We start from the raw sequence: 17,668 nt of genomic DNA, 5'->3' as shown, positions 1-17,668 counted from the left end.
GGATGAGATGTCATGTTTTGTGTGGCACTTGATGTTGCAGGCGCTGACGCAGGGGCCAACGCCGAAAGCGGCTTAGTCCTCCTTGTTCGGGCCACCGCCACGAGGCCGAAGCTTTGAGGATCGCCAACCGTTTCACCGTCCGAATATTCGACGCATCATGCAAACACCCGTCAGCACAGCATCATCTTCTTGATCAAGCATATTGTTTTTGGCCGCTAGGTCTTCAGCTTCCAGATGTTGCGATGGCAGTCGACCCTCTGTCCCCGATCGCGCCTGCGCGCATTAGGGCCTTGCTTCTCCCCGTGGGTCGCATCAAGCGTTCGCGCTTCATAGCCTTTGTCGACCTCTTGCAGCAAGAGTCGCTGGTTCGACTGGGCGATATCAGCCCTGATCCGCGGCCTGACCGGAGTATGAGCCCTCATGTGCCATATCAGCTCTGATGTTTGCTGATCTTGGCAACGATAGATATGTTTTCTCCTTTAGCATGGCCTGACGGAACTTTACTTTATGACTTATCGAGTTCTATGCCATCAGCTTCTCATCTATCATTGTCACCTTTCGAACAGTTCAGAGAACCTCTAATGGTAATCGGAATCGGAGACGCGTCCGAATATGCCTGGCTGCAGCCATCACGTGGAACCGACGGAAGCCCAAGCACGACATTTGAAGAACCTCCAGCCGGCGATGATGAGGCCAATACAATTCAGTTTGGTATCGACGATCTCAGAGAACAGTTTCCCCGGGCGTATCTCCACAGCATCATGCTGTTTGATTCAGCGACTCAATCACGACATCCGCGCTTACCACAAGAGACACTCTTGATCCCGCCAAGATCACAACTGAAGACCACGACGATGAAAACTTTCATGTGCGATCTAACTGCAACCTTACTAGCGGAGATGACCACTTTGGCAAAGTCTATACAGGCGCTTCCTACTTTGGTTTCGCCCGCTTCTCAAAATGGTACAACAGAGCTCACGCCAAGCTGGGCCGCATCTGACTCTACTTCGCAATTCTCGCGTCGCAACTCGCAAACACCAGGCGGTAGTAGGCCGGAGTCACCCGTGGGAAATGCACTGAAGGAGGGTCACCGCATGTCAATGCCTGTCTTGCCATCGAGTTCCGGAGGAGCCCTGTCTACTGAAGACCCTAGGACCGCTTCGTTGAGCGCACAAGGTACACGCACACCCCCGACAACCTTCGACGAGATCTCCGGTATCAATGCTGCCAATACGCTGCATCAAACGAACAGCAATCCCGCCAGGCCTACTTCTGCAACTAAAGCAGCGGACCGCGTTTCTATCACAGGCTTTGGTTCCGGCGGAGTCGGTGAAAGAGCTCGGAATAAGGGACGTGGTCGTATTGGAATCGTGATTGGTACATTATACATGTGCGCGGGGCAATGGGTCGAGGCTGTACGAGAGCTTACAGAAGGCGCGACGAGAGCACGTGCTCTGAGTGACCATCTATGGCATGCCAAAGCTCTCGAGCACATCATGGTTTGCATGCTGCTCTTTGCTTGGTCAGGCATGGAGTTCCAGGTTAGTCTCGCCTTCATACAAGTTCGGCCTAATTATTTTGCTAACTCTCAAGATACCTCCGATCTGCTATCCGACATCCGATAAGTCTGGAGGAAACAAGTCACCCACTCATACACCGTCGAGCAGTGTCTCGGACGTTTCGACTCCCGCCAAGCCCCACAAACATGACAACTCACTGGACGCCTTGAACTCGCTGCTTCCAGATATGGTCAACATGATACTGAATCTATATACCCGTGCTGCTAATTTCGCTGGCGAATCCTTGCCGCCGCTCGCGTTCTCAGAATGTGTAATACGCTTCTCCAAGTTGCTGGCCGCCATAAACCTATCTGGAGGCTTTCTGGATGAAGACGCGTTGCGCCAGCTTGTGCAAAATACACCATACAAGCAAAAGCCACGCCTTTCGGTTCCAAGGCTTAGTGTACACCCTACGCGTAATGACATAGCGTCTATGCTATTTCGCGCATTACCCGGACCGGTGGAAAGCTCTGGCATGAACCCAACAGACCGTGTTGTTGTACTTGCTGGTGTTGCCTCGATCTTGTCATCATTAGGCCTACAACGCAAGAAAGCCATCGTCATGAAGGAGTTCATTACATCTCTCGTTCCCGGCTTGATTCAGGCCCGTAAGGTTGGTGCAGCAGAGATGGGAGTGCATCCAGCCGCTGGCCTTGCTGCTCTCAACATCGCAAGCGGCGGTAGCTCCGGGAGCGGTGCGCTTAATCTAGGCGAAGGCGAAGTCGAGAATGGGATCGAGGAATTCCTAGGCTTGCTAGGCCGGATATACGGGATACCGAATTCGAAAGGCAACATGCCCAATATCGGGATGCCCAGTCAGAGAGATGAGAACGCGGAAAGTGCATCGGACAGTATTGCTAGTCAACGTGTCGTTGACACAATTCTGGCGATATCATCTTTGCGCTCTTTCGGAAGTTTGAGTCTCAAGCTAGAGATATTACGAACGTGCCTGAGTTTCTGCGAAGCATTACCAGACTTTAATGGCGTCCTCCATTTCACTGCTCTCTTGCTTCGGGTAGCGGGTCCCGGAACAGCACCGAGACCTAATAGCACCGACGTGTTCGTCTCTCTTCCCCGAGATGAGCAGATCCGACTCTACTCCAACATCTCGAGAACCGTCACTGCCGCTAAGAAGCTTGGACTAAAGCGTATAGAAACGGAGTACTGGGATGACTTCCTTGTGCGCGGATTGTTCATTCTCGAGGAAATTGAACCTCTCCGACTGACTCAACGACAAGGGACCGAATTGAAGTCAGACAGCCAAGGAAAAGATGGCCCTTTTCTTCACAATGCCTGGCTGAGGAAACCGCAAACAAATGCTGCAAATACAGTGTTGGTTGCTAACGAGCACTATCGCTTCGTTATAGCCATGCAAAATCCATATGAGTTCGAGCTTGGCGTAGAGTCGTTGAAGATAGCTGCTGAAGGTGTTGAGTTTGTCGCGCTGGAGGAACACTTCCTATTGGGCCCTTACAGGACTCAGAAGTTTCAGATCACAGGGACTGCGCAAACATCAGGATCGTTGAAGATCATTGGATGCTACGTTAAGCTTATCGGCTGCAGAGAGCGGCTTTTCCCTATATTCCCAGAGCCATGGAAGCCGAAGAGAGAAGCAAAAATGAAGCGCATGGGCCTCAAGGCATGTTTAGGGGCACCGACATCGCGGCCCTCCTCGGCTATCGCACCATCGATCGACAGTAGAGCAACTTTTCAGCCAAAGCCAGAGTCGTTGACGTTTTCGGTAATCCCAGACCAGCCCGTCATCATCATTACCAATGTTTCGTTACCGCAGTCAGCCGTCATGGTGCTTGAAGGCGAAAGGAAACGATTTACTGTTACAGTGAAGAATACTTCGTCTGAAACAACTGTCGACTTCGTCCACATCTCTTTCCAGGATACGGCTACCGCTGCGATACAAGCGGCGACTTCCAACAAAGACTTGCCTGCAGCCGAATTACATGAGTTGGAAGTCCAGCTTGCCCATCATCCGTCCTTGCGCTGGTGCAAGAATGAGGCCGAGGAATCACCGAGCATCAAACCTGGCGCTGAAGCGCAGTTCACCATCGAGGTTATCGGTCGCACAAGACTGACGGATGCGACTATACAAATCGACTATGCCAACCTTGGAAAGCGGAGATCGGAAGTAGAGGAGCACTTCTTCACCCGTCAGGTATCTGCACCTATCTCAATCACCGTTAATGCAAGTGTGCAGCTTCAACGGCCGGACATAGTACCCTTATCCGGAGACATTGCCTGGTCTAGCGATGCAGCTTCAGGCTCACGCATTCAGTCAGATGACGAAGCCTCGCAATCACGGTCGTCTGGGAAAGCCGACGGTCATCTTCGGTCTTTCATCAGTCAAAAACAGAGTGATGATACCGATGAAGAGTACTGCATGCTTCTCCTGGATCTCAGGAACTCCTGGCCGAACCCACTGTCGATCTCGCTCCAAGCCCGAAAGCCAATGGCTGATGGCAATTACGCCAACGACTCTTGGAACGAAGCTCATAGTGTGAACGAAGTCATACAACCGGGGCATGTCAGCAGGGTCGTCATGATCCTTCCAAAGATTTACTTGAAAGCACCACATGCAGCCGTACCATCTTTGAACCCCGCCAATCAACGCCAGTTCGTCGTCAGCACGAGCAAAATCTCCCCAGAGATCGAGCGAGCGAGCCGAGAAGCTTTCTGGTACCGCGAAGAGCTACTCAAGATCGTGCGTGGAACGTGGACGGAGGATGGCAATGGACGTCACGGCGAGCTGGAATTGCGCAGCATCCGCTTCACGCCGCGTATGGTCGAGGCCATCAAGCTTGACGATCTCGCCATCAAGACAACAATCATCTCTGACAACCCTGTAGCGGATGGCGAAGAAATTGTGCGACAAGTCGGTCGCGCAAAGTTCGAGGTACCGATAGACGACTTCCTCACCATGAAGACGTTTGTCCGAAACCGAAGTCCACGTCCCATCTCACCGATACTCAGACTACAGCCTCACGTCGCTGGTCTGCCTCACAACGTCGCCCTGGATCTGGATAAGCGCTTCTCGTGGACAGGTGTGCTGCAGCGCAAGTTGCCGGTTATACAACCTGGAGAGACGGTGGAGTCTGAGCTTGGTATCGTTGCGTTGTGCGGTGGTACATACGAGGTCGGTGCAACGGTTGACGAAGCGGAGTTCATCAAGATGAGTGGTGGAGACGATGATGAGAAGACAAACGACGATCAAATGCTACTTCAGGGTGGTAATGTTCTGGGCGAGCCGAAGCTACGAACTTGGTACATGACGGAGCCGTGTACTATCGTTACGAAGAGATGAGGTGAGGAGGAAGGTAGACTAGATGGATGAGATAGATCCTATCATGCTTGTTTCACGTATCATTCTCCAGTCGACAACAGTTCCATAATCAGATGATGACGAGCAGCAAACTCTGAACAAAGTATATGGGGCCGACACGCATAAACACGTCCAGAAAAACCCAAAACGCGACAAGATGCCCAACATAAACAGTCTACCTACCGAACTAGTCACGGCCATCAATTCGTACCTCGTAGCTAATGGCACAAGTCTTGTCTGCCTTGTCAACAAAGAACTTCACGAGAGGACACCACACGACTTCTGTCTATCTTTCAAGACCGTCAGGGTATCTCTGATCCGCATTAGCATACAGCGACTGAGCGATGTCGCGTGGACTAGCGACCTCGTAGACGTAATTGAGTACTTAATCGTCGGCACAGAAACACTGGATCAATACCCTCTGACATCGACACCGTGTCCCGGTGCTTTCCGTCAATTGTTAGCCAATGAATCGAGAATCAGTGAACTGCGCACGTGGCTCTAAGACATCATCGCTAATAGGCTGAAAAAGCTGCATACCATCACCATAGAAGACCTCCCCGAGGATCCAGCCAGTGCTATCTACCGTCGAAGCATGGGCCACGCCGAGATAACACGCAGGACTGGTGTCAATTTGCGCTGGAACGGACCAGACATCCGACATGTTCCTTATTATTCATACATTGAGAGTGTTTCGGATTATCCATACATCCGGCATGCTTCGGGTTATCAACCCAATCGAAGTTTCCCGTTGGTATCGCGATCGTTGGTTTGTGCAACTGTGTTCAAGATTCTGCACCATCTACACACACGCAATAGGATACTGAATCCCAAAATCATAATGAGAGGACACCGGGTGATCGAGGACCATCCAAGCGATATTGCACAGGCTTTCGATATCACAGTAGGTGTTGTTCTGAAGGTACTAAAGTCTCATCTTCCACATATTGAGGTGGGTGAAGATGAAAGTACGTATCTTATTACTTCTCGGGTTTGGAACTTTGTGCAGAGAATTCACGATTTTACGCTAGGTAAAGGTATTGCGTTGGCTGACCGGTCGGCTGACGGGCGATTGAACTGAGGTTGCGGGTGATAAATGATGTGATTATTACTTTAACGATGTCCGCTGTATGAAACCTTAGGGAAAATGATCGCGCCAGCCATTGCTGTTCGCAACAATCAGTTATCTCAATCTCCAGAGCCCTCGGCGCCTACGTACCGCTCAACGTCTTCTTTTTGATCATGCGACGCCGTTGTATGCGCCTCTGTTGGTCTACCACTGATGTCATCGCTCGCTGGTCGTGCTGAGAATTGGTTCGTTATCATCACTAATTGAGTGAGCTCTTCTAATTGGGCTTGGAATTGGGCTTGCTGCTTCAAGAGCTGTTGAAGTGTTTGGTTGCTCCTGCTAGCTGCACTGTCAAATTATCAGACAAGCATTCTAGAAACATTCTCTCCAATGGCGTACTTACGAGTTCGCCATGGAGATTTGATGAGACAGAAGCCGTGACCGTAGGTGTTCCCTCTGGCGTATTTTCTCAAAGACTCGCTCTCGCACCCGATACCAACGCACGAGCTGTGGCGTTGAACCCAGCCTTAGTGTAGCCTGGACCGCAGATGCCAGGCGATTTGAGTTTTTCGATATGTACTTCGCCTCGATGTCATCATCCATAGATCTAGCCTCCATGCCTGCCTGCCTCGCTTCTCGAAGGGCATCGGTCCATGTCGTAGACGTAACCCCAACAAGTGGGCAATCTGGCAATCGCAGTAACATGCTAGAGGTGTCCAGACCTGCTGCTCGCTTTACATAGATGCTGGTGACAATTTCTACAGAGTAGATAGAAACGATCAACTTCTTCAGCCAGGCGGTATCGCTATCGTCGCTCTCTTTTATTACAAGACGGCTTCTCAAACCTATCATTCTTAGGTCCTGAAGGTTAGCCTCGACGGAAGACTGGACCGTGGCCATTTCCAAAAGGCCATTCGTCAAAGTGGTATAGCGAATGTAGGCGGCTGCGAGAATGGCAGCGGCAAAGGTGAGGATGCCGGCGACGTTGGCGGCGATGGAAAGTGGGCTATCCTCCATCGGGAATGGCGTGCGGTGGTTTGAAGCAGTGCGGGCAGGCTACATAAGCTACGTCCGCGATAAAAGAGGGCAGAGAAGACGTTCGTAGCTGTCAAGGTTACACCACACAGGTTGTTAGTTGGCCCCTCCAACGGCGCCCGGCTGCATGGTAACATCCAATAGTTTCACAGCATCTCGCTTGCACGATTCAACCTTGCAGCCCATGCCGCCCCCGTTCAACAGGTGCGACCATCTCCATTCTCATCGCTCCGCAAAGCACTTGCGTCAGATCACGTCATCTCACGACTTTCAATTGTTAGAGTATCGCTTTTGAACGTCCGCCAACAGTCTCCCTGTCATCCACAGTCCGTGTACGGAACCGTGTTGTTTAAGCATTCGGGGAAGCGCGAGCGGCAACAGTACATAGCAGTTTTCTGATGCAGTTTTGAAAAAATGACTCAACCATCCATGGGTGCACGTATTAGGCTTTTGGAATAGCCCAGAATCGCGGTGGAAGGTGACAAGAAGGCAGGAACAAGCCAGCAGGCCTTTTGTATCTCTTGGATGCGAATTCTGCCATATCAATAGAGCGAGGCGGCCTTTTGAAACGTCTGGTCGCGACATCGAAAGGCGTACATGTTGTTTTGGAAGCCCGTGGCGTCTCTGCAATAGGGTTCGGCGCCAAATCCCATAGGTCGATGCTAACTTTAGTTTGAGAAAGCAGAAGAAGCGCACATGTACATGCGATAATGGAATTTCGAGATCGAAGTGCTGCGCCAGTCATAAGATCGCTAGGCGGCATGTTTTGAGTAACAGTTTGGCCAAGAGTGAAGTGCGTGAAAAAAAAAGCAGAGAACCATGACTTTCGCTCTTCGCCGTTTATTCTCGACCGCCGGTGGCAAGTCATGAATGGTTGACGCCCTTGTCTGAATATCCATTCTAGATGTGGGTTTTCGCGTTGGACAGCTTTTCTGGCTCATGCCATAGATTCTGTAGCCTTTTGGATCAAGAAGGGACAAGCAGCCAAAGCACTCATGGTAGTGAACCGATCGACTTTGGAGAAAGAGCCAGAAAAGCCATTTGTTGGCGGCGCATCCTTTTTGGAAGTGCCAACAAAAGCTCGAGATATAGAATAAAGAGAGCCATCGGCGAAAGGGGGCCTTTTATACAAGCCATCCTCGCACTAGCTATATCTTCCATCGCTGCTATATGCTGACATCGAATCATGAGACTTCCACGAGATCGAAACGCGCCGGTCATACCCGGTCTTTAGAGAAGCAGGCAAAAGCTCATAAAGGCTTTGCATATCAAATTCGAAGAATAACGCAGGAAGTTGTAGGTGAAGAAAGCCAGGAGGGAGGACGGTAGAAGGTCTTTTATATCCAGTCTGTCTTGTATGCGCTTGCAGACTCAGTGCCACGCGGCCATGGCCGGGTGTCTTCTCTAATTTGAGAGCCGAACTCCGCATGGCGGCGTAGTTCGTGAACTTGAGTACGATGTAGCTGCCAGAGAGCCACTTCTGATGCGAATTCTCGGGAAGAGGACCAAACAGACATGTCGTCATGTCTAGTGAGTTTTTGGGAAAAAGAGCGCACAGCACATCGGTCGTATTCAGCAAGGTTTTGAAGAAACGCAGAAAGGTTGTAGTATCGAAAGTCAGCCCTCAAGCCGACATGAAGAGACTTTATACCACTCCTTTCCAGTCCCGAAGATCGACATGGGCTAGCGCAATTGGAATTTTTTGAGACGTACTTCTAATCAAGTGCGCGGTTGTATCTTTTGGTTTTTACCACGGAACGTCCGACCTGCTTGGTTCCTCGCAGGTGGTGTTTTTTGGATGCGGAAAGGAGAGACAGAACACGACGTGGAGTACCGGCGATTTTGGAACAAGGAAAAGCCATGGAATTGAGGCATCTCTGTTCTAAAATAAAGCGCCGGAATAGTGGCGGTAGTGAAGAAGGCGAGGAATGCGGAATTGAGAATGTTTTATAGCTCAAATGGCATGATTCCAAATCCTCTGGTCTTGATCATCCGACGGGACCTTGTAAATGTTTGACAGGCACGGGGTTTTTGGTGAAATGTATGGACATGCGTGATGTCGATCTCCCAACTATGCAGTCTTTGTGGTGAGTTTTGGAATGTTGGAAGGAGCGACACCTTTCGGTAAAGCCACAAGAAAATGTGGTACATAGGTAGTAAGAACAAGAGAGGAAGAAGAGGAGCATTTATATCGCAACCCGATCTCGTCTTCTCCCAGCCATGTACCCTCTCTCAACGACTTTTCACATGTTTTACCACTCAGCACAGCTCACTCCATCGCTTGTACTACCACCCAATTTCGAAAAACACAACACCCCTCCATCGAGGCACCACCAGTGTATTTCGCTTTGAGGAGAGGGTAGACTTAGGACGAAACCAGCACACTCGGTCATCGAAACCAGACATTTCGTTTTTGGGTAGAAGAGGAAGCAAGCCGGAAACGAACATTGAAGTGCCCTTTGGTAGTTTTGGTAGAATGCAAAGAGATCGTGGCGAGGACGACATAAGATGGGAATTGAGGGAAGATTTTTGAATAGGAAGTCCTTAGTCGCAGACTCCCATGCGCTTTCCATTGATGCCTTTTGGTAAAAGTACACAGGAAGTGTAGTGATAAAGAAGTGGATGAAGGACGCGGAAGGAGGGCTTTTATATGCCAACACCGCACTCTCCGCTCTCCATAGGGTCGCTTCGGGAGTAATTTTGTATGCGCAGCGCAGAAAGCAGGGAGTCTCCATACGAGTTTGAGTAGTGTTTTTGGATCAAGCTCGTAGTGCTGTTGACTCCTCTGAACCAAAATTCTGAGTCTTTGGTGGAGAAGAGAGCAGCGCAAGCGCATGTATCGCCAGTCCAGGCGTTTGGAAGAGAAGAGCAGGAGAACACATGAACTCTCCAAGTTCGTTATTTTGGTGCAAAAAAGAGGAAGGCGGTCGTTGTGGAAGGAACGAATCAAGACGACGAAAGAAGGTATTTATACCGTCCTCTTGGCTAGTTCTCGATCTCCATATGTCGGTAACGATCTAATTTTGAGTATGCGTCCAGCGGAACAAGTCTCTCGTCTCATCGCCTGAAGCAAGCGAAGTTTGATTCCCACAATCCTCGTCTTCTACGTCGCACGGTGCTCACCCTGTTTTTGGAAAAAGCCGAGGCGGAGAGCCCACACGCATAACAATAGTGTCTTTCATTTTTGAAGGAAGAAGACTGGCACACACACATTCGCCTTCTCTCTCTTTTCTTTCTCAGGAAAACATCAAGTAGTCCGGGCGCGATTTGAAGAAAGCAACAGAGCCAGAACATGTGTTTTATACGCGTCCGACAGCTGAGCCGAAGGAACCATGGAATATTGTCGGAGGGCATTTTGAAACAGCACAGTCGCTGGTGCCATGGCAGGGTCTTAATAACTTTTGTAACGACACCCAGTGGAGAGGCTTCTCATCAAAGAGCGGAAGAGGTATTTTGGAAAGAATGTTGGAAAGACAGGCCAACGCACACGGACATGACTTGGTACCCGCCTTTGTTTGGAGAAGGCCGCCAGGATAAACATGGTTTCCTTGACGGGCGTTTTTGAGGAGCAATCCGAGAAGTTGTGGTGTAAAAAAGAGAGAAAGAGGCGACGAAAAAATGCTTTATATACCCCCTAGCGCAATCTCTCAACATCGCATGCGGTCTAGTGCACTGGATTTTGAGTGAAGTGAAGACGACAAGGTCTAATCATCATTGCATCATCCATCCACTCGTTCATCAATCTATCATACGCCATACCATCTACGCAAAGAATGATGAAAAGGGAAGACGCCTGTAAATGCCCATAAACGTCATGTATACTCATGAAGCATCGCAACCAAGCGTCAAAAGTGCCGTGAAAAGAGGGCGGGCATTAGGGAGAGAACACGAACCCACGAAATGTAATGGCAACCCACCATCCCACTCATCTCTAAAACCTTGTTATAGGGAGACCATCCATAGTAATATACACATATCGCAAACCTTCTAATCCCAATCAAACGACAATCGCTCCTAGTTGTTTGCCAGTGTAGGCGCACGCCTGAGCTTGTAATCCGGCAAATGATCAAAGTCATCCGTCTCGGAGTTGTATCGCCAGGCCTTGAACTCTACGCCGTAGGGCTTAGGCTCGAGCTGGTACAGCATACCCAGTGGGCAGTCCAGATCAGCCACGTCCTCGCGCTTGAGGCCCTGGAAGTATGCGAGTAGCACGCGGGCTACGCTTCGGTGTGTGATGAGCAGGCAGTGGTCCGTCATGCGCTCGAGCTCTACGATGACGGGGCGGATGCGGTTGATGACGTCGAGGTAGCCTTCGCCGCCGGGGCCAGGGTATCGGTAGGCGAGCTTGTCGCGTCGCCGTTGGAGGTACTCGTCTGCGTACTTTGTGCGGATCTCTTCGTAGGTCAGACCCTCCATGAGGCCTGCGTTGAGCTCGTCCAGCATGCGCATCTGCTTGACTTCGAAGTCTTCATCGCAAAAATATTGCCCTGTCTGGATACCGCGCTTGAGCATGGATGTCCACACACAGAAGTTGCGTTGTTCGAGCTCGTGGCTGTAGTACGGGTTCGGAGGGGTGTGGTCGCCTGCTACTGGGGGGAAGTGAGTGTTGGCCATCTTGTCTGCCTGCCGGACGGCCCAGTCCTTGCGCTGAGCTGCAATAAAGCGTGTCATCGCCTTTGCGTACTTTTGTCCGTTCTCACTAAGGTCGGAGTCGCCGCCAATCTTTCCAGCCACGTTGTCCGCTGACTCGCCGTGCCTTGTTATCCAGATCATGCGCGGTGCGAGGTTGAAGTTAAGGAGGTAGTAGACGGCTTGGCCAGCGAGGAAGCCCTTGATCTGGTGCGAGATCATCTTCCGACCAACATCCACCATCTTGACGTAAGGCATGTTGTTGTCTTCCTCGTAGTCGCCAATCGGAACGTAGTTCTTCTCGTAGATAGCCACTCGCTTCTTGAAGTCGGCCAATGCTGCGACTGGGTCCTTGTCCGCGTAGTCTGGGCCCGATAACTTCAGGCGCATATTGGATTCGAGCAGGTTCTGGTCCCGACATACGCTCTCGACGAACAGGACGTTGAGTTCTGGCCCGGCGCGGTTCCGTATCCGTTCCATGATCTGCTGGCGCCGCGCGAGTGTGCTGTTGGTTGCATCAAAAATGCCCACAGAGCCACTGCCCTTCAGAATGTAGTCGAGCAGGTCGTCTAGAGTCTCCATTGCGCATTGTTCTCGCAGTGCCGCCGCCCGTTGGTTTTGTGGGTCGAAAAAGTCCGCGGACTGATCCATGGACTCGTTCTCCTCCTCCACCGCCTCATTGTTTGGTGACGGCCCCTTTGGGCCTGGCGATGTGACCTCAACCCGTGGTGGTGGTAGTGATGGGCCCTCTTCGTCATCCTCCGCAATGGCCGTGCTCCCCCGGCGTGGGTCCGGCAGGTTCTGTGGGTCTACGGGCCCATCGTGCGCGGGGTCGCCATTGATAAGAATTTTCGCAGCGATTTGCGGCAGTGTGTCCTGATGCTCCTCAATGGCCTGCTTGACGGACGAAGAGACCCGCTCGAGGTTCGCTTGCGACAGCCGAAACCCACTGTGGCTCGCAGCTACTCTCCGCTTCTCTCCCACATTGAAAATCTTGGTGTCGTGCTGCAGCCAGTTCAAGTACCGTGCCATTTTCTTTGTGATGTATGACTTGCCTCGCGCGGGCAGTCCGACCATGACGATGACGAGCTTGGAGCCGACATCCCGCTGTGCGATCTTGCCGTCGGGGGAGACCTTGGACTTGGTCAGGCCGGGGATATCGAGCGTAGTAGGCCGTAATCGAGGGGTTGACACGGCGGAGCTGTTGCGAGTTAAGGCGCTGTTACGGTCAGTGAAGTAGGATGAGCTCTGCGACGGCGCGTCTCCATACTCCCGCGGGCTTCCGGGAACGGATGGCAGTGGGGTGTCACTCAAGGCAGCGCCCACACCATCCTTCGTGACCAGACTGCCATTGTGGTGTTGTTGTTGGACTGGGTTCGGTACAGCCTTTAGTTCGCCATTCTGAAGTGCGCGCTCCTTGAGAGCCTGCACGTTCTTTGCAGGCGCAACTGCAGGAAATTTGGGCTCAGCGGATGAGGCGCGGGGAGTGAGGTCGTTGTCGGTGTTTGTGTTTGGCTGCTTTGCGGTGTCGAGAGGGATGGTGAGTTTGCTCATTACAGATCGGGCGTATATGGAGTGGGAGCTGAAGCGGCGGTTGGTAGTCGAGGTGTTTGAGGAAGCTGAGGATCGGCGGCGATGCGGTTGCTTGTGATGTACAAGCTCGGTCACCATCGGCGTCGGGACTGCTTCCATGTTCGGCGTCATGCCAAGATGTCGAAATACTTATGTCAAGCTAGCCTGGCCGCTGCGCTAAGATAGCACCCAGGGCGCTGGATGCGAGTCGCGGCTGCCGGTACGAGACTTGGTTGCGTCGAGGAGCTGGTCAAAAAAGTTGAGTAGAAGAAGGGTCTCTGTCGAAATGTCGGGTGGATTTGCAAAGGCAGGCTGATCGGGCCGTTGACCTTATCAAGGGCTGGCTCGATATGACTGTTCGGAGTCGGCCTTTGGTTGAGGGATCCACGGGTACGCCGCTTGAACTAGGCCGTTGGCGGAGGACGAGTTTTCAGGAACGCGCGCAAACGCGTTGAGAAATGCATCACCGGCAGTTTATATCTCTCAGCCTGGTCGGTGAAACTGCGCTGCAGTAATACGCGACTTGTCTGCGCGTTCCTCGCCATGTTACAGGCCGCTTGGCGGGTGCATGTGTTCTTGCTCGAAGCGGACAAACCCCACAGTCCGACTCCGATAACCAATCAATCCACCACGCCTCCCACTGCAGCTCGCGACGATGGAGAGAGCTCACATTGACTGTAATTAGGCTCTTTGTACGCAGGTACAGGTCGAGAAAGGAACCAAAGTACCTCTGAATAAAGCCGTGGTTTGATTGTCGTGTGATGCGCCACTCATCTCAAGGTATCTTCGTCCCATGCCGACCGGTTCGTGGGTGGATCCAATAACGTCAGCGTGCAGCCACCAACTCCACTGTTGTACTGTGTAGGCCAAAGTCCTTGGCACGCATATACAGTACACACGCGACATGTATTTCCCCAGAGTCCGAGAAGCCTTCCAGACGTGCCTTCCGTATCGTGGGGATCCTGAACCACCTGCAACATGCTTGGAGCGATACCATGCTAGCCTTGTCACCCATGATGAAACTGTTTGTCGCAGAACAAAAGGTAACAGTCACGTCCTACGAGCGAAGTCGGGAAGTGGCTATGTCGTAAGCTTCAGCGTTAAGACCAGCAGACAGATGTACGCTGAAACGCTCAAGGCTGTCAACACAGACACCACATTGCCGGATGTTCGGAACTTCTTCCTGTGCAGGCCATCCTCACCGACTTCCGAGAAGAACTGTTTGTTTCCTATTCGCTGTCAGCACCCACATTCTCGTCGTCATACATCCGCATGATCGTTCCCAACTGACCTTGTTGTCGCCGGAACAAACTGATAAACAAGATGCCAGCACCGTAGACAGCGAACAGCGCACCGATCGAGTAGAACTCGGCGGTGAAGATCTTTAGCACGACAAGCGCAAAAGAAAACTGGCCGATTGCTGTACGGACGTATGCGCCTTCGAACGTTCGCTGTGCTGCGCGGATTTCAACGAGCTCTGGACCCGTCAAGATGACCGAGCGAGCGCGATGTAGATGGAGACGATATCTATCTGATGCGTGACGGCCCTGAACGCTGTGAGCGGTGGATATATCTAGACAATGACATGCAAGTCCTACCTCGAACATGGTGATTGTTGCGAACTACCTAGACGCAGAGAGATGGCGTGAGTGGTGATGTTGCTATGCCGGTACTACCTCGGGATAGAGTTGGGTACGCGATTGATGGCTGCGGAAGACGGGTGACGTAGTGGGGTAGGGGTATCCCGAGGTTCAAACGACAGCGCGTTGAGTAACCCCTGATTACGTGTTTTCACGTTCACAAAGTGTGGATTCCAGTCGCACGATGATCAGGAATTGGTTTTCGTGAAGATGTCTCTGTTTCGCAAGATGTTCAACGCGGTTAGTCCTACGCAAACGCGTTAGCTCCTTCCCAAGATGAAGCTCGCGAGGTTGCTGCAGGGTCCAAGCACCTCCGAAGTTGTTCCTCCGCAACCGTCCCCGCAACCACAAACAGTGTCGTGAAAAGTCCAATCCGATACATGACCTCGCGACGACACCGAATTCCGGTAGATTAGCCATTCCATTTCATCGAGTAAGCGCTGCATGCGACTTGTCGCCTGGCGAAACTTCACGCAGCGCGTAGTATTTCCTTCTCCTGGGACCAGCGCACGGTATGTTCTCGCTGAAACGAGTACCCGATAGCGCATCTGTTTATTACCAGCTACCTTCGAATAGCAATTGACACAAGTAGGCACTCGAACAACAGCCGAGCCCGCTTTACAAGCCTCTTGTCTCGATCGCACGTAACGTTTGTACGCCCATTTCCGCCCTGGGACGACTACCCCGACACTCGTGTCAACGAAGAAGGAAGAATGGGGAAGTGGAACTACTACGGAGTAAAGGTCGGGCGTAAACCGGGCATCTATACGGATTGGCCGAACACAGAGGCGCAAGTCAAGGGCTACAATGGTGGACTACAACAGGGCTTCAAAACCCTAAAAGACGCCGAGGACTACGTCTACGGCCCCAATGGACGTTCTAGTGCACCCATAAGCCTACGAGGAGATCTTTCTGCATCTCGATCTCCGTCTGCGACAGGCAATCTGGATAGGAGTGCAGAGATATCAGAGAGTGCGCCCAAGCGACAAAAGAAGGAGAACGCATCACCGGCATTGATTCCAGATCATCATGAAGTCAAGATCGAGCCTGGGTACGGCCCCCTGCCGCCAGGCGCAGTAGACGGTTTTGATCCGAATATTAAGCTCGATGAGCTAACAGGCAGGATCAGAGAGAAGACGGAGGAAGAACTTGGCAAGAGGAAGAGACAGCCGACTGGAGACTCCAAAAGGCCCGTCGTAGTGTACACTGACGGTGGTTCACGGGGTAATGGCAATGTCGGCGCGAGAGCTGGTTGTGGTGTCTACTTCGGCCCACAAGATTCCAGGTTCGTGTGGTATCCAACATGTTGATTATCAGGGACAGCCCACTAACATTAATACAGAAACGTTCAAGAGCCTCTAAGGGGTGAGCCCCAGACCAACAATCGAGCCGAACTAGTCGCAATATCTCGCGCGATCGACCACGTTCCCATCGACCGCGACATGGAAATCATCAGCGACTCCCGATATTCTCGTGACTGCCTTACGCAATGGGTCCCAGGTTGGGAGAGAAAGGGCTGGAAGAATGCTCATGGCAAAGATGTCATGAACAAGGAAATCATACAACCCATCCTGGCGAGGATACGAGAACGAGAAAAGGCTGGCGCCAAGACCAAAATCACCTGGGTTAAGGCGCACGACGTCGATCCAGGCAACATTCAAGCCGATAATTTTGCAAATCAGGCCATGGACAAGTGGACTGTCGAGCTTGCATCGGGGTCCACGTTCGACATGTCAGAAACTTTGCGGACAAAGTACAGGAACCCCAACGATCCAGCATCACCGAAGCAGGAGCATGACGATGTGGAGGACATAGAGGAGATTTTCCGCGGGCTTGCAGACGAAAGCGCAAATGGGTACGATAATTATCTTATACCCCAGGATGTGGACCAGCCGGATGTTGACGTCGAACAAGCCGCTGCAGCTTCAGCACAGGACATCGACGACGTATTTGCCGACCATCCAGCATTTGCATCGAAGACGAATGGAGACGAAAAGAAGGAGACAGAGCCAGAAGCGGCATACTAGATACCCGCCAGCCGCTGAACAAGCGGTATGCGGTTGGACTGGAACCAAATCGGCCAACCATGGTACAAGTACGAGAAATGAATTCACTTAACAACAAGATTTCTTCAACATCTTTCAAACTTTTGCCGCTTCCCACCACTTCCACACATACAATCTTCATATCATCCTACCTCGCACCATCTACCATCTACCTACTACCACACCAGACCACGACGCAATGTCTCACGAACCCAGTCCCATCGTTTCAACACCGCCCTCGCGCCTTTCCACACTTACATCACACCTCACCAATATTTTCGACGAAGCAGCCTACCACTTCGCCTGGTACATCGTCATCGCCATCATACTGAAAATGCTCCTTATGAGCATCGCAGAGATTGTGCACTTCATCCGCTATTGCGCTCCGCCTGGCTTTCTTTGGAGAGTGCTCTGCGTGCCCCTTCTGGAGCTGTTTTTCGCCAGGATCTTGAAAAGTGTGAGTCCAGCGGTGGTGTGGTGGTTGGGAGAGGTTCTGGAGGGGTTTGTGGATGCTGTTGTTGGGGAGGATTAGGAATGAAGGATGGTGGTTGTGAGGAGCTGGATTTGAAGCTTTGCGGTTCGCATGTCAATGTCTACCATCATCTTGGATTCTTTCGAGAGAAATCCGATTTGGGTACTTTGAGTAAGTCGGTGTACGCGGGTCCGGAGACAGGCAAGAGGACGCCTTCAATGTTCAAACATCTGTATATTATGGCGATGACACGACACCGGTGTGCGGATGTGCAGGCTAAGCACGACAAGCTTCACACGCCAAGTTCGGGAAA

General features: G+C 51.7%; 5 protein-coding genes across 5 annotated transcripts; 2 read left to right on the top strand and 3 right to left on the bottom strand.

Moving 5' to 3' along the window:
- The first annotated feature begins 135 nt into the window (after nucleotides 1-135).
- BKA58DRAFT_188991 (TRAPP II complex) lies at nucleotides 136-4,963 on the top strand. Its single transcript, XM_046165574.1, has 3 exons — nucleotides 136-408; nucleotides 466-1,541; nucleotides 1,594-4,963. The coding sequence occupies exons 1-3, from the start codon at nucleotides 243-245 to the stop codon at nucleotides 4,873-4,875; spliced, it is 4,524 nt and encodes a 1,507-aa protein (XP_046024043.1). The 5' UTR covers nucleotides 136-242; the 3' UTR covers nucleotides 4,876-4,963.
- An 872-nt stretch (nucleotides 4,964-5,835) lies between these two features.
- BKA58DRAFT_386355 (uncharacterized protein) lies at nucleotides 5,836-7,038 on the bottom strand. The gene is made up of 3 exons (XM_046170453.1): nucleotides 6,366-7,038; nucleotides 6,113-6,310; nucleotides 5,836-6,059 (listed from the first exon to the last, which is right to left on the bottom strand). The coding sequence occupies exons 1-3, from the start codon at nucleotides 6,977-6,979 to the stop codon at nucleotides 6,032-6,034; spliced, it is 840 nt and encodes a 279-aa protein (XP_046024042.1). The 5' UTR covers nucleotides 6,980-7,038; the 3' UTR covers nucleotides 5,836-6,031.
- Nucleotides 7,039-10,654: 3,616 nt separating this feature from the next.
- BKA58DRAFT_188877 (6-phosphofructo-2-kinase-domain-containing protein) lies at nucleotides 10,655-13,604 on the bottom strand. The gene is made up of 3 exons (XM_046165573.1): nucleotides 12,897-13,604; nucleotides 10,982-12,845; nucleotides 10,655-10,928 (listed from the first exon to the last, which is right to left on the bottom strand). The coding sequence occupies exons 1-2, from the start codon at nucleotides 13,328-13,330 to the stop codon at nucleotides 11,012-11,014; spliced, it is 2,268 nt and encodes a 755-aa protein (XP_046024041.1). The 5' UTR covers nucleotides 13,331-13,604; the 3' UTR covers nucleotides 10,655-10,928; nucleotides 10,982-11,011.
- Nucleotides 13,605-14,191: 587 nt separating this feature from the next.
- Nucleotides 14,192-14,892, bottom strand: BKA58DRAFT_188875 (uncharacterized protein). Its single transcript, XM_046165572.1, has 3 exons — nucleotides 14,797-14,892; nucleotides 14,490-14,745; nucleotides 14,192-14,427 (listed from the first exon to the last, which is right to left on the bottom strand). Exons 1-3 carry the CDS (start codon nucleotides 14,803-14,805, stop codon nucleotides 14,279-14,281), a joined length of 414 nt encoding a protein of 137 aa, XP_046024040.1. The 5' UTR covers nucleotides 14,806-14,892; the 3' UTR covers nucleotides 14,192-14,278.
- Nucleotides 14,893-15,405: 513 nt separating this feature from the next.
- Nucleotides 15,406-17,141, top strand: BKA58DRAFT_188866 (ribonuclease H-like domain-containing protein). The gene is made up of 2 exons (XM_046165571.1): nucleotides 15,406-16,123; nucleotides 16,181-17,141. Exons 1-2 carry the CDS (start codon nucleotides 15,552-15,554, stop codon nucleotides 16,863-16,865), a joined length of 1,257 nt encoding a protein of 418 aa, XP_046024039.1. The 5' UTR covers nucleotides 15,406-15,551; the 3' UTR covers nucleotides 16,866-17,141.
- The last annotated feature ends 527 nt before the right edge of the window (nucleotides 17,142-17,668 follow it).

Source organism: Alternaria rosae (genome assembly GCF_020736505.1).
Source record: "Alternaria rosae strain MPI-PUGE-AT-0040 chromosome Unknown BKA58scaffold_6, whole genome shotgun sequence".
NCBI lineage: Eukaryota > Fungi > Ascomycota > Dothideomycetes > Pleosporales > Pleosporaceae > Alternaria > Alternaria rosae.
Note: the sequence above shows the minus strand (reverse complement) of the source record. Positions and strands in the feature narration are given on the sequence as shown.

What these genes read in the sequence shown, in the direction of transcription:
- BKA58DRAFT_386355 (XM_046170453.1), bottom strand. Translation starts at nt 6,979, where the DNA reads ATGGAGGATAGCCCACTTTCCATCGCCGCCAACGTCGCCGGCATCCTC. An exon ending in CAAATCTCCATGGCGAACTC is followed by an intron (nt 6,311 to 6,365) that starts GTAAGTACGCCA and finishes ATAATTTGACAG; the next exon opens with TGCAGCTAGCAGGAGCAACC. An exon ending in CAAAAAGAAGACGTTGAGCG is followed by an intron (nt 6,060 to 6,112) that starts GTACGTAGGCGC and finishes TGTTGCGAACAG; the next exon opens with CAATGGCTGGCGCGATCATT.
- BKA58DRAFT_188991 (XM_046165574.1), top strand. Translation starts at nt 243, where the DNA reads ATGGCAGTCGACCCTCTGTCCCCGATCGCGCCTGCGCGCATTAGGGCC. An exon ending in TGATCCGCGGCCTGACCGGA is followed by an intron (nt 409 to 465) that starts GTATGAGCCCTC and finishes TGGCAACGATAG; the next exon opens with ATATGTTTTCTCCTTTAGCA. An exon ending in GGTCAGGCATGGAGTTCCAG is followed by an intron (nt 1,542 to 1,593) that starts GTTAGTCTCGCC and finishes CTAACTCTCAAG; the next exon opens with ATACCTCCGATCTGCTATCC.
- BKA58DRAFT_188877 (XM_046165573.1), bottom strand. Translation starts at nt 13,330, where the DNA reads ATGACGCCGAACATGGAAGCAGTCCCGACGCCGATGGTGACCGAGCTT. An exon ending in GTTCCCGGAAGCCCGCGGGA is followed by an intron (nt 12,846 to 12,896) that starts GTATGGAGACGC and finishes TGACCGTAACAG; the next exon opens with CGCCTTAACTCGCAACAGCT.
- BKA58DRAFT_188866 (XM_046165571.1), top strand. Translation starts at nt 15,552, where the DNA reads ATGGGGAAGTGGAACTACTACGGAGTAAAGGTCGGGCGTAAACCGGGC. An exon ending in TTCGGCCCACAAGATTCCAG is followed by an intron (nt 16,124 to 16,180) that starts GTTCGTGTGGTA and finishes ACATTAATACAG; the next exon opens with AAACGTTCAAGAGCCTCTAA.
- BKA58DRAFT_188875 (XM_046165572.1), bottom strand. An exon ending in TTTGTTCCGGCGACAACAAG is followed by an intron (nt 14,428 to 14,489) that starts GTCAGTTGGGAA and finishes GACAGCGAATAG; the next exon opens with GAAACAAACAGTTCTTCTCG.